The sequence below is a fragment of the Oncorhynchus gorbuscha genome, linkage group LG18 (assembly GCF_021184085.1).
Source record: "Oncorhynchus gorbuscha isolate QuinsamMale2020 ecotype Even-year linkage group LG18, OgorEven_v1.0, whole genome shotgun sequence".
Classification (NCBI taxonomy): domain Eukaryota; kingdom Metazoa; phylum Chordata; class Actinopteri; order Salmoniformes; family Salmonidae; genus Oncorhynchus; species Oncorhynchus gorbuscha.
In genome coordinates this window covers 79,873,292-79,887,405 of record NC_060190.1, presented here as the reverse complement: position 1 = coordinate 79,887,405, position 14,114 = coordinate 79,873,292, and the positions used below count along the sequence as shown (strand labels likewise).

Below are 14,114 nucleotides of genomic sequence, written 5' to 3'. Positions count from 1 at the left end.
GTGCCAGATCGGTCTTGTTGTCAGATCCAATGACTAGGAGTTTGCAAGATAGTACAAACAGATATGAAACCAGGCTACAGGCTACAGTGTCCTCTGCTCTGCTATTTATCATAGATTTTGAGGAGGAGACAGGAAGTGGTTAAAACACCAAACGAGAGCAGCACCCTGCCAGCCAGCCACCTGTGTTTGGGACAGCATCGTTTGGTGTAATCAATCATGTGGAGTTGGACAGTTCATAAAAAGACCTGGGTTCCTGTTGGAGGAGGCCTGTTACATCTCCTACACTTTAATTAGCCAATGGACTGTTCTCTTTGTTTCCCCTGACAGATTACATCATGTTCACACACGAAACTACACTGACTGCACAAAACATTAGGAACACCTGCTCTTTCCAGGACATAGACTGACCACGAGGTGAAAGCTATGATCCCTTATTGATGTCACCTGTTAAATCCACTTCAATCCCTGTCGAAGAAGGGGAGGAGACGGGTTAAAGAAGGATTTTTAAGCCTTGAGACAATTGAGACGTGGATTGTATACATCTGCCATTTAGAAGACCAAAGATTTAAGTGCCTTTGAACGGGATATAGTAGTAGGTGCCAGGAACACCGGTTTGTGTAAAGAACTGCAACGCTGCTGGCTTTTTCACACTTAACAGTTTCCTGTGTGTATCAAGAATGGTCCACCACCCAAAGGACATCCAGCCAACTAGACACAACTGTGGGACCTCCCGCCCTACACTCTAACCACTAGACTACCTTCCGCCGCTACACTCTAACCACTTGGCTACCTGCCTCTTCCCTCTAACCACTAGGCTACCTACCACCTTTACACTCTAACCACTAGGCTACCTGCCCCCTACACTCTAACCACTAGGCTACCTGCCTCCTCTACACTCTAACCACTAGGCTACCTGCCTCTCCCCTCTAACCACTAGGCTACCTGCCTCTCCCCTCTAACCACTAGGTTACCTGCCTCCTCTACACTCTAACCAGTAGGCTACCTGCCAACTCTACACTCTAACCAGTAGGCTACCTGCCAACTCTACACTCTAACCACTAGGCTACCTGCCTCCCCTACACTCTAACCACTAGGCTACCTGCCTCCCCTAACTCTAACCACTGGTGATCTACTGCTAACCACTATGTTACCTAAACTCCTCTAAAACACTCTAACCACTAGGCTACCCTGCCAACTCTACACTCTAACCACCAGGCTACCTTGCCAACTCTACACATCTAACCACTGTTGGCTACCCCACCTCTTTAACTCTACCCACTAGGCTACCTAGGATAACTCTAACCACTAGGCTACCTGCCACCTCCCTCTAACCATTTAGGCTACCTGCCTCCTCTACACTCTAACCACTGGACCTGCCTCCTCTAACTCTAACCACAGGCTATTTGCCACCTCTACACTCTAACCACTAACCTGCCTCCTCTAAATCTAAACTAGGCTACCTGCCACCTCTACACTCTAACCACTAGGCTACCTGCCTCCTCTACACTCTAACCACTAGGCTACCTGCCTCCTCTACACTCTAACCACTAGGCTACCTGCCTCCTCTACACTCTAACCACTAGGCTACCTGCCTCCTCTACACTCTAACCACTAGGCTACCTGCCTCCTCTACACTCTAACCACTAGGCTACCTGCCTCCTCTACACTCTAACCACTAGGCTACCTGCCTCCTCTACACTCTAACCACTAGGCTACCTGCCTCCTCTACACTCTAACCACTAGGCTACCCTGCCACCTCTACACTCTAACCACTAGGCTACCTGCCTCCTCTACACTCTAACCACTAGGCTACCTGCCTCCTCTACACTCTAACCACTAGGCTACTATACATATGGAGTGTGTGACTATCTTTGTTTTTATAGCTTCCAGTTTCTTCTCCATTACTCAAATCAAATCTATTTTTATTTGTCACAGTAAAATACAACCGTTGTAAACCTGACAGGGAAATGCTTATGTACAAGCCCTTAATTAACCAACAATGCTTCCAGAACTTAAGAAAAATATCAAAATAAGTGTGAAGTAAAAAAAAATGTAAAAAACATAGATAAGATATTGACTAAATCAATTCAGTGTTTAAGAAGCCTATTGGACCTAGACTTGGCGCTCCGGTACCGCTTGCCGTGGTAGCAGAGAGAACAGTCTATGACGAGTGTCGTGGTAATTTCCTGTCTTACTAAACATTGAGAGAGCAAACCACACACAAGTCAGAGTTATATTATAAAGTCCATCTTTAATTATATATGAGCTTCAGCATGTTTGACTCTCAGATCAATTCAGTGTCTATAAATGAATTCTCTGAGAGTCCTTACAAAACAATACTTAGTAACATTTATAGCCCAGACACACCCCTCTCAACTCACATGACAAATAGCAGATCTTAGGAACATTACAAAGGAAGACATTTAATTGAGAAAGGAGCATCCCATAGCCACACAGCATTAGCTATAAATCATTGTTCAGTTTGGTCTCTAGGCGAGATTCTAATCTTGTTCTTGGTACCTGGGGGGGGACTGTAGCTCAGTTGGTAGAGCATGGCGCTTGTAACGCCAGGGTAGTGGGTTCGATTCCCGGGATCACCCATACGTAGAATGTATGCACACATGACTGTAAGTCGCTTTGGATAAAAGCGTCTGCTAAGATGGCATATATTGGTACCATTTAGGACATTTACATTACATTTAAGTCATTTAGCAGACGCTCTTATCCAGAGCGACTTACAAATTGGACCAAAACATTACCTCATTCGATGGCATATATCAATTGTCAATTCTAGATACTCTCATCTCAAATACAATCTCTCCTGGACAAGCTCACGGAGACAGTGAGCCTCGTAGGTCATATACTAGATCAAGATAAGGGCAACTTCAGAGGGGACATACAATAGTTAGACACATTCCCATAAGAAGACAAGCCTCCATTCTGTCCTCCTCCCCTTCTGATATTCTTCATAGCATCACATGGTTTAACAGATACATTGACATATGAAGACAAGCCTGACCTCTCCCCTCTCTGTGCCCCAAGAGACTGAGCACTAGCTGAGAAGGGATAACTGTAACTGCCAACAGTATAGTCCAAGAATAAGATAAAACATCTTATTTTATCTATGTTACCTAACTCATTCTGATTCAGCCACGACACTAGGGTGGCTGGAGTCTTTGACAATTGTTATTGCCCTCCTCTAACAGCGAATAGAGTTCCTGGTTGGCAGGAAGCTTGGCCCCAGTGATGTACTGAGGAGGTGAGGATGAGATGAGGATCAGCGTGGCGGATGTGTTGTTCCCCACCTTTACCACCAGGAGGGGAACCGTCAGGAAGTCCAGGATCCAGTTGCAGAGGGAGGTGTTTAGACCCAGGGTCCTTAGCTTAGTGATGAGCTTTGAGGTCACTATGGTGTTGAAGGCTGAACTGTAGTCAATGAATAGCATTCTCACATAGGTGTTTCTTATGTCCAGGTGTGAAAGGGCAGTGTGGAGTGCAATAGAGAGCGTGATCACACAGTCTTCCGGAACAGCTGGTGCTCTCATGCATGTTTCAGGGTTACTTGCCTCAACGTGTTTATAGAAGTAGTTTAGCTTGTCTGGTTGGTTCGTGTCATTGGGTAGCTCGTGGCTGAGCTTCGCTTTGTAGTCTATAATAGTTTGCACGCCCTGCCACATCCGGCGAGCTTCGGAGCTGGTGTAGTACGATTCAATCTTTGTCCTATATTGGCGCTTTGCCTGTTTGATGGGTCATCAGAGGGCGTAGTGGGATTTCTTTCTTTCCCGCTTCATTGACTTGAATGGAGAGGTCTGTTCTAGTGATGATGGATGGGTAGGTTGATGGATGGATGGATGGATGGATGGGTAGGTGGATGGATGGATGGGTGGGTGGGTGGGTGAATGGGTAGATGGATGGATGGGTAGGTGGATGGATGGGTGGGTGGGTGGGTGGGTGGGTGGGTGGGTGGGTGGGTGGGTGGGTGGGTGGGTGGGTAGGTAGGTGGGTGGGTGGGTAGGTGGATGGATGGGTCGGTAGGTAGGTGGATGGATGGGTAGGTGGATGGGTAGGTAGGTAGGTAGGTAGGTAGGTAGGTAGGTAGGTAGGTAGGTAGGTCGGTGGGTGGGTGGGTAGGTAGGTGGGTGGATGGATGGATGGGTGGGTGGGTGGGTGGGTGGATGGGTGGGTGGGTAGGTGGGTGGGTAGGTGGATGGGTAGGTGGATGGATGGATGAGTAGATGGATGGATGAGTAGATGGATGGATGGGTAGATGGATGGATGGGTAGGTGGATGGATGGATGGATGGGTAGGTGGATGCATGGGTAGGTGGATGGATGGATGGGTAGGTAGGTGGATGGATGGGTAGATGGATGGATGGGTAGATGGATGGATGGGTAGATGGATGGATGGGTAGATGGATGGATGGGTAGGTGGATGGATGGATGGGTAGGTGGATGGATGGGTAGGTGGATGGATGGGTAGATGGATGGATGGATGGGTAGCTCCAGCTACAGGCTACACACACACACACACACCACTGGTCTGACATCAGCCCTTTCTCCATTCATTAGCGGTGTTGTGGCCTGGCTACTGATTACCTCACCGAGTGATCAGAGAGCTCTAAAAGCCTTAGCTGCTTCCATCCATCCGCCTGTATGTCCATCTGTACGTCCATCCGTCTACCCATCCATCTGTCTACCCATCCGTTTGCCTGTCCATCTGTCTTTTTACCCGTCTGTCTGTCTATCGGGACGGACGGACAGATGGGTAGACTGATGGATGGGTAGACAGACGGGCAGACGGAGTCAGCAGGAGAGGATGGGTAGACAGGCGGGCAGACGGAGTCAGCAGGAGAGGATGGGTAGACAGGCGGGCAGACGGAGTCAGCAGGATGAGGATGGGTAGACAGGCGGGCAGACGGAGTCAGCAGGATGAGGATGGGTAGACAGACGGAGTCAGCAGGAGAGGATGGGTAGACAGGCGGGCAGACGGAGTCAGCAGGATGAGGATGGGTAGACAGGCGGGCAGACTGAGTCAGCAGGATGAGGATGGGTAGACAGAGACGGAGTCAGCAGGATGAGGATGGGTAGACAGACAGACGGATGGGTCAGTCAGCAGGATGAGGATGGGTAGACAGACCGAGTCAGCAGCAGGATGAGGATGGGTAGACAGGCGGGCAGACGGAGTCAGCAGGATGAGGATGAGGATCAGCAGGATGAGGATGGGACAGGCGGGAGTCAGCAGGATGAAGATGGGTAGACAGTCAGCAGGAGAGGATGGGTCAGTCAGCAGGAGAGGATGGGTAGACAGACGGAGTCAGCAGGATGAGGATGGGTAGACAGACGGAGTCAGCAGGATGAGGATGGGTAGACAGACGGAGTCAGCAGGATGAGGATGGGTAGACAGACTGAGTCAGCAGGATGAGGATGGGTAGACAGGCGGAGTCAGCTGGATGAGGATGGGGCAGACGGAGTCAGCAGGAGAGGATGGGTAGACAGACGGAGTCAGCAGGATGAGGATGGGTAGACACAGTCAGCAGGATGAGGATGGGTAGACAGACTGAGGATGGGTCAGACGGAGTCAGCAGGAGAGGATGGGTAGACAGGAGTCAGCAGGAGGATGGGTAGACAGGCGGGCAGACGGAGTCAGCAGGATGAGGATGGGTAGACAGGCAGGATGAGGATGGGGGCAGACGGAGTCAGCAGGAGAGGATGGGTAGACAGGCGGGCAGACGGAGTCAGCAGGATGAGGATGGGTAGACAGGCGGGCAGACTGAGTCAGCAGGAGAGGATGGGTAGACAGGCGGGCAGACAGGATGAGGAGTCAGCAGGATGAGGATGGGTAGACAGACGGAGTCAGCAGGATGAGGATGGGTAGACAGACTGAGTCAGCAGGATGAGGATGGGTAGACAGACGGAGTCAGCAGGATGAGGATGGGTAGACAGGCGGGCAGACTGAGTCAGCAGGATGAGGATGGGTAGACAGACGGAGTCAGCAGGATGAGGATGGGTAGACAGACGGAGTCAGCAGGATGAGGATGGGTAGACAGACGGAGTCAGCAGGATGAGGATGGGTAGACAGACGGAGTCAGCAGGATGAGGATGGGTAGACAGACAGGATGAGTCAGCAGGATGAGGATGGGTCAGCAGACGGAGTCAGCAGGATGAGGATGGGTAGACAGGACTGAGTCAGCAGGAGAGGATGGGTAGACAGACGGAGTCAGCAGGAGAGGATAGACAGGCGGGCAGAGGAGTGAGGATGGGTAGACAGGCGGGCAGACGGAGTCAGCAGGATGAGGATGGGTAGACAGGCGGGCAGACTGAGCAGGGAGTCAGCAGGATGAGGATGGGTAGACAGAGAGTCAGCAGGAGAGGATGGGTAGACAGACGGAGTCAGCAGGATGAGGATGGGGAGAGGAGCAGGATGAGGATGGGTAGACAGACGGAGTCAGCAGGATGAGGATGGGTAGACAGACGGAGTCAGCAGGATGAGGGAGACAGACGGAGTCAGCAGGATGAGGATGGGTAGACAGACAGACAGGAGAGGAGTCAGCAGGATGAGGATGGGTAGACACAGTCAGCAGGATGAGGATGGGTAGACAGGCAGACTGAGTCAGCAGGATGAGGATGGGTAGACAGACGGAGTCAGCAGGAGAGGATGGGTAGACAGACGGAGTCAGCAGGATGAGGATGGGTAGACAGGCGGGCAGACTGAGTCAGACAGAGGATGAGGATGGGTAGACAGGCGGGCAGACTGAGTCAGCAGGATGAGGATGGGTAGACAGGCGGGCAGACTGAGTCAGCAGGAGAGGATACAAGAGTGTGCAGGCTGGTTGGTCTGTTGGTCTGTCATTTTATAGCAGGTAGCAATGTAGCGCACTGCCAACCCACAGCTCTCTGCGTCCTCCCCCAACAGGACGGGAAGCCTACTCTCACCAGAGAGGTCTCTCTCTCTCCCCAACAGGACGGAAGCCTACTCTCACCAGAGAGGTCTCTCTCGTCCTCCCCCAACAGGACGGGAAGCCTACTCTCACCAGAGAGGTCCTCCCCCAACAGGACGGAAGGAAGTCCTACTCTCACCAGAAGCCTTCTCTCACCAGAGGTCTCTCTGCGTCCTCCCCCAACAGGACGGGAAGCCTACTCTCACCAGAGAGGTCTCTCTGCGTCCTCCCCCAACAGGACGGGAAGCCTACGTCTCACCAGAGAGGTCTCTCTGCGTCCTCCCCCAACAGGACAGGAAGCCTACTCTCACCAGAGAGGTCTCTCTGCGTCCTTCCCCAACAGGAGCCTTCTCTCACCAGGATGCCTTCTCTCACCAGAGAGGTCTCTCTGCGTCCTCCCCCCGGGAAACAGGACAGGACGGGAAGCCTACTCTCACCAGAGAGGTCTCTCTGCGTCCTCCCCCAACAGGACTGGAAGCCTTCTCTCACCAGAAGCTCTGCGTCCTCTCACCAGAGAGGTCTCTCTCACCGTCCTCCCCCAACAGGACTGGAAGCCTCTCTCACCAGAGAGGTCTCTCTGCGTCCTCCCCCAACAGGACGGGAAGCCTACTCTCACCAGAGAGGTCTCTCTCGTCTCCCCCAACAGGACGGGAAGCCTTCTCTCACCAGAGAGGTCTCTCTGCGTCCTCCTCCTCCCCCCCCTTCTCTCATAGGACGGAAGCTCTACGTCCTCACCAGAGAGGTCTCTCTGCGTCCTCCTCCCCCAACAGGACGGGAAGCCTCCTCAACACCAGAGAGGTCTCTCTCACCAGAGAGGTCGTCCTCCTCCCCAACAGGACGGGAAGGAAGCCTCCCCCAACAGGACGGGAACTCTCACCAGAGAGGTCTCTCTGCGTCCTCCCCCAACAGGACGGGAAGCCTACTCTCACCAGAGAGGTCTCTCTGCGTCCTCCCCAACAGGACGGGAAGCCTACTCTCACCAGAGAGGTCTCTCTGCGTCCTCCCCAACAGGACGGGAAGCCTACTCTCACCAGAGAGGTCTTTGACAGGTCTCTCTGCGTTTTTTACATTTAGTCAGGAAATGCAGCTCTGTCTCAGGTTCTGCTGTTGTGCAGTGGTTGCACAGCCTTTCCTCTACAGGGAGCCAGGTTTTCCTGTGTCTACCCTTCTCAATGGCAAGCCTGTGCTCACTGAGCCTGTACTTTGTCAATGTTTTTCTAAGGTTTTGATCAGTAACCATGGTCAAATAGTTTGCCAGATAGAACTGCATCTTACTTTGTGCTTGTGTTTCCCAATAAGCGATGTAGTTTTGTTTAGACTGTGTTGTAATTAGTTGTATTCTGATTGATTGGATGTTCTGGTCCTGAGGCTTCAGTGTGTTAGTAGAACAGTTTAGTGAACTCAGCCCCAGGACCAGCTGGATGAGGGGACTGAGGCTTCAGTGTGTTAGTAGAACAGGTTTGTGAACTCAGCCCCAGGACCAGCTGGATGATGGGACTGAGGCTTCAGTGTGTTAGTAGAACAGGTTAGTGAACTCAGGACGAGCTGGATGAGGGGACTGAGGGTTCAGTGTGTTAGTAGAACAGGTTAGTGAACTCAGGACCAGCTGGATGAGGGGACTGAGGCTTCAGTGTGTTAGTAGAACAGGTTAGTGAACTCAGGACCAGCCAGCTGGATGAGTGAACTCAGCCCCAGGACTGGGACTGAGGTTCAGTGTGTTAGTAGAACAGGTTAGTGAACTCAGGACCAGCTGGATGAGGTTAGGGGACTGAGGCTTCAGTGTGTTAGTAGAACAGTTTAGTGAACTCATCTCCAGGACCAGCTGGATGAGGGGACTGAGAATTCAGTGTGTTAGGGACTGAGTGAGGACCAGCTTCAGTGTGTTAGTGAACTAGGACTGGATGAGGGGAGGTTAGTGAACTCAGCCCCAGGACCAGCTGGATGAGGGGACTGAGGCTTCAGTATGTTAGTAGAACAGGTTAGTGAACTCAGGACCAGGACCAGCTGGATGAGGGGACTGAGGCTTCAGTGTGTTAGTAGAACAGGTTAGTGAACTCAGGACCAGGACCAGCTGGATGAGGGGACTGAGGCTTCAGTGTGTTAGTAGAACAGGTTAGTGAACTCAGGACCAGCTGGATGGATGGGGACTGAGGCTTCAGTATGTTAGTAGAACAGGTTAGTGAACTCAGCCCCAGGACCAGCTGGATGAGCTGGGGGACTGAGGCTTCAGTATGTTAGTAGAACATTGTTAGTGAACTCAGCCCCAGGACCAGCTGGATGAGGGGACTGAGGCTTCAGTGTGTTAGTAGAACAGGTTAGTGAACTCAGCCCCAGGACCAGCTGGATGAGGGGACTGAGGCTTCAGTATGTTAGTAGAACAGGTTAGTGAACTGAGAGGACCAGCTGGATGAGAGGACTCTTTTCTTTGCTCAGCTCTTGGCATTGCAGGGTTTGGTAAAGATATGACAGGGTCACTGTGCTTTACATGTTTCCAAAACTGAATTGCTGTTTTTTATGTTTTATTATTAGTGGATATTGGCCTAATTCTGCCCTTCATTCATTGTTTGTAGTGTTCCTCTGGACATGGAGGAGAATCTTACAGAACTCTGCATGCAGGGTTTCAATGGGGTGTTTGTCCCATTGGGTGAAATCTTGTTTTGCAAGTGGACCCCACACCTCGCTGCCATAAAGTGAAATTGGTTCAATGACACATTCCATTAGTTTTAGCCACATTTTAATAGGTATTTCAATTTTAATTCATTTTTAATGGCATAGAATGCCCTGTGTGCGTTCTCTCTCAGCTCATTCACTGCCTCATTAAGGTGTCCAGTTGAGCTTATTTTAAACCTCAGTAATTGTAGTGTGTGCTGTACTCTATATATTTAAACCTCAGTAATTGTAGTGTGTGCAGTACTCTATATATATTTCGTACCAATTGAGAACTTTGGTCTAATTCCCTGAGATCTGGATATTCTCTGGAAAATCATTATTTTAGTATTTTTGGGGTTTCTGCCAGGGCCCAGGTCTGGCAGTACTGCTTTAGCAGGTCCAGCCTCTGCTGTAGGCCATGTGCTATGGGGGTTTACTGCCAGGGTCCAGGCTCCAGGTCTGGCAGTACTGTCTTTAGCAGGTCTAGGCTCTGCTGTAGGCCAGGTGCTGTGGGGGTTTACTGCCAGGGCCCAGGTCTGGCAGTACTGCTCTAGCAGGTCCAGGCTCTGCTGTAGGCCATGTGCTGTGGGGTTTACTGCCAGGGCCCAGGTCTGGCAGTACTGCTCTAGCAGGTCCAGGCTCTCCTGTTGGCCATGTGCTGTGGGTGACAGCAGGCATAGGTCATCTGTGAAGAGTAGGCATTTAACCTCTGAATTGTGGAGACTAACACCAGGGACTGAGGATTCGTCTAGAATAGTGGCCAATTCGTTAATGTAAATATTGAAGAGTGCAGGGCTCAGATTGCAACCCTGACGAAGGCCCCGCACCTGGTTAAATAATTCTGTTATTTTCTTGCCAATTTTAATGCTGCACGTATTGCCAGTATACATTGATTTTATTATGTCATGTTTTACCTGTCAGCAACGGGTGGGGCTGAAATACCCGAATCAACTAATTTGAAAGTGTCCACATACTTTTGTATATATAGTGTATCTCAAAGCTGTCGTGAGAAAATAAAAAATCTATCTTCTTCCTGGCAGTGTTTTTTCCTCTCGCGGAAGGTGTCTGACAATACCTTGCTCGGTGGTGTCACTTTGCTCTGTGCTGTCACCTTGCTCTGTGGTGTCACTTTGCTCTGTGCTGTCACCTTGCTCTGTGGTGTCACTTTGCTCTGTGGTGTCACCTTGCTCTGTGCTGTCACCTTGCTCTGTGCTGTCACCTTGCTGTGCTCTGTGATGTCACTGCTCTGTGATGTCACCTTGCTCTGTGCTGTCACCTTGCTCTGTGATGTCACCCTTGCTCTGCTCTGTGATGTCACCTTGCTCTGTGATGTCACCTTGCTCTGTGATGTCACCTGCTCTGTGCTGTCTGCTCTGTGCTGTCACCTTGCTCTGTGATGTCACCTTGCTCTGTGCTGATGCTCTGTGATGTCACCTTGCTCTGTGATGTCACCTTGCTCTGTGATGTCACCTTGCTCTGTGATGTGATGTCATCTATGGTCTCCAATTGCTTTGAATTTGAATCAGTACATGGTAGACCCAATGACATAGAATGGCTGGTACAATTGTGCTTTGTCTTTGTCTGGTACCAACCTCCTCATACAACACTGAAACACCTTTTGAAATGACTCTGTTCCTCTTTCTCCCTCTCTCAGGGATGTGCTTCTTCCTGATTAATCAGGAAATCTTGCTTTTTCTGACATTTGTCCTCTGTTCGTTTCTGAAACGGATCTATCCCCTTTGCCAAAATCCTGTTATTGTTGTGCCGATCATATCCCTGCTGTTTGCTCCTCCAGGGATGGTGTTGGTATGTTTCGAGGGGGACATAGACGGCTACATCAACCTGATGGCGTACCCGTACGTGGAGAGCGAGGGCCTGGACCACGAGGACCTACCGGAGAGGGACCAACCCCGGAGGAAACACTCCCGACGGAGCCTCCTCCGCTCCACCTCCGAGATCAAAGAGGAGAGGCTACCACAGCACTGAGAAGAGTGACAGCACTGAGAAGTGAGTAGAGCAGTGGGGATAGGGAATGGTGTGTGTCTACCTCCGAGATCAAGGAGGAGAGGCTACCACACGAGAGTGACAGCACTGAGAAGTGAGTAGAGCAGTGGGGATAGGGAATGGTGTGTGTCTACCTCCGAGATCAAGGAGGAGAGGCTACCACACGAGAGTGACAGCACTGAGAAGTGAGTAGAGCAGTGGGGATAGGGAATGGTGTGTGTCTACCTCCTGAGATCAAGGAGGAGAGGCTACCACACATGAGAGTGACAGCACTGAGAAGTGAGTAGAGCAGTGGGGATAGGGAATGGTGTGTGTCTACCTCTGAGATCAAGGAGGAGAGGCTACCACACGAGAGTGACAGCACTGAGAAGTGAGTAGAGCAGTGGGGATAGGGAATGGTGTGTGTCTACCTCTGAGATCAAGGAGGAGAGGCTACCACACGAGAGTGACAGCACTGAGAAGTGAGTAGAGCAGTGGGGATAGGGAATGGTGTGTGTCTACCTCTGAGATCAAGGAGGAGAGGCTACCACACGAGAGTGACAGCACTGAGAAGTGAGTGACAGCACTGAGAATGACAGCACTGAGTAGAGCAGTGGGGATAGTAGGGAATGGTGTGTTTCTACCAGAGAGACAAAGACGACCGGCCCCGCACACCGGAGCTACAGTACTGAGAAATGAGTGAGAAGCCGTGTGTGTGTGTGTGTGTGTGTGTGTGTGTGTGTGTGTGTGTGTGTGTGTGTGTGTGTGTGTGTGTGTGTGTGTGTGTGTGTGTGTGTGTGTTTATGCAATAATCAATAACTCATTATCAAATCAAATGCTTCTTAAACAACAGGTGCTTACTAACAGTGAAGGGCTTACTAACAGGCCCTTTCCCAAAGAAAAATGAAGTAAGAAAGAGATAACACAAGATAACAAGATATAATAAAATACAAGATATAATAAAATACAAGATATAATAAAATACAAGATATAATAAAATACAAGATATAAATACACACTGAGTAGCGATAACTTGGGTACATGCAGTGGATTCAGACCCCTTCCCTTTTTTCCACATCTTGTTACTTTACAGCCTTATTCTACTTATTCTTATTCCTTATTCTTATTCTATTCTAGCCGTATGGATTAACTTGTATTTTTACCTCATCAATCATTTTGGTTTGTAACCCTGAAGAAAAAAAATGGCAAACTATAAGGCCCCGTTATAAATCATCTCTCTTTGACTAGTTTCAGACATGCGAGATGCACAGCACTTCAACTGGCAACGTTTTTTAATTAGATATAATAAAAATAAAAATAAATTGTTATATTACATGTTGTTTAAAAAAAATATATATATATTCTGTTTTGCTCTAAAAATTAGTTGTCTTGACTGTGATAAGGGCTCGGGAATTAAGAGCGTTATAAAATATAAGTGCTATTGCACAGGCATAGGCTTATCTACAAGCAAGCACCACTGTTGAGTTTACTGCCTTCTTGAAGATTGTGTTCTACGATATAATATAACCAGTTCATATTACGGTTTTAATAAGTTAATCTTAAATGGAAATTATTTTCTATTGACTGAATATATACTAGCCATTTCAGCATTTATAATTTGTTATCTGTAATGGTTATGATACTTTAGATATTGTTGTACACTGCTGGCCTATCGATATAAAGTGCACATATTTTTTTGGCAGTGCGGGCTGGGCCTTGTGTTCAAATTTTTTTTTTTTTTCTCTGAATTCTCGACAACCACAAAAAAATATGTGACTACTCCAATAGTGAAAAATGTCAAATGCCTAACTATAACTTCAGACTCCCTTAACTACAGCTCGTGCGCAAACTCTGTTAACAAAGAGACACACCTCTTCCCCCCCTCATCTTATCTGACTTGTTAAAGTAGAAATTGTCTTCCAAATTGAGGTTAGTGATCGCTGTTCTGATCTCCAGAAGCTGTTTTCAGTCACAGGAAATGATAAGGGAGACGTTATGTACCAAAAAAGTTAAGATCAGTGTAAAACAACAACACACAAACTGGCAGAATTGGTAGCAGGTCTTTGGTAGAATCAGGTATTTTTTTGCCATTTAACTTGTTGACGCTACCCATCCTGGTAGCGGGATAATTGTCATCAGCAACCGCTGAATAGCATAGCGCCACAGTCAAGTAATATTACTAGAAAATATTAATATTCATGAAATCACAAGTGCAATATAGGAAAATACAGCGTAGCCTTTTGTTAATCCACCTGTCGTCTCAGATTTTGAAATTATGCTTGACAGCGAAAGCAATCCAAGCGTTTGTGTAAGTTTATCCATAGCATAGCATTATGTACACTAAGTAGCTTGGTCACGATAATCAGAAAAGCAATCAAAAAAATAGTTTACCTTTGATGATCTTCGGATGTTTTCACTCACGAGACTCCCAGTTACACAACAAATGCTCCTTTTGTTCCATAAAGATTATTTTTACATCCAAAATACCTCCGTTTGTTTGTCGCGTTATGTTCAGAAATCCACAGGAAAGAGCGGTCACCACAAC

General features: G+C 48.9%; 1 protein-coding gene across 1 annotated transcript in view; it reads left to right on the top strand.

Moving 5' to 3' along the window:
- Positions 1–14,114, top strand: part of LOC124003496 (inositol hexakisphosphate kinase 1-like) — a 65,517-nt gene that overhangs the window by 30,931 nt on the left and 20,472 nt on the right. Inside the window, 2 exon segments of the mRNA XM_046311783.1 lie at positions 11,382–11,542; positions 11,732–11,775. Coding sequence (XP_046167739.1) covers positions 11,382–11,542; positions 11,732–11,775 — 205 coding nt within the window.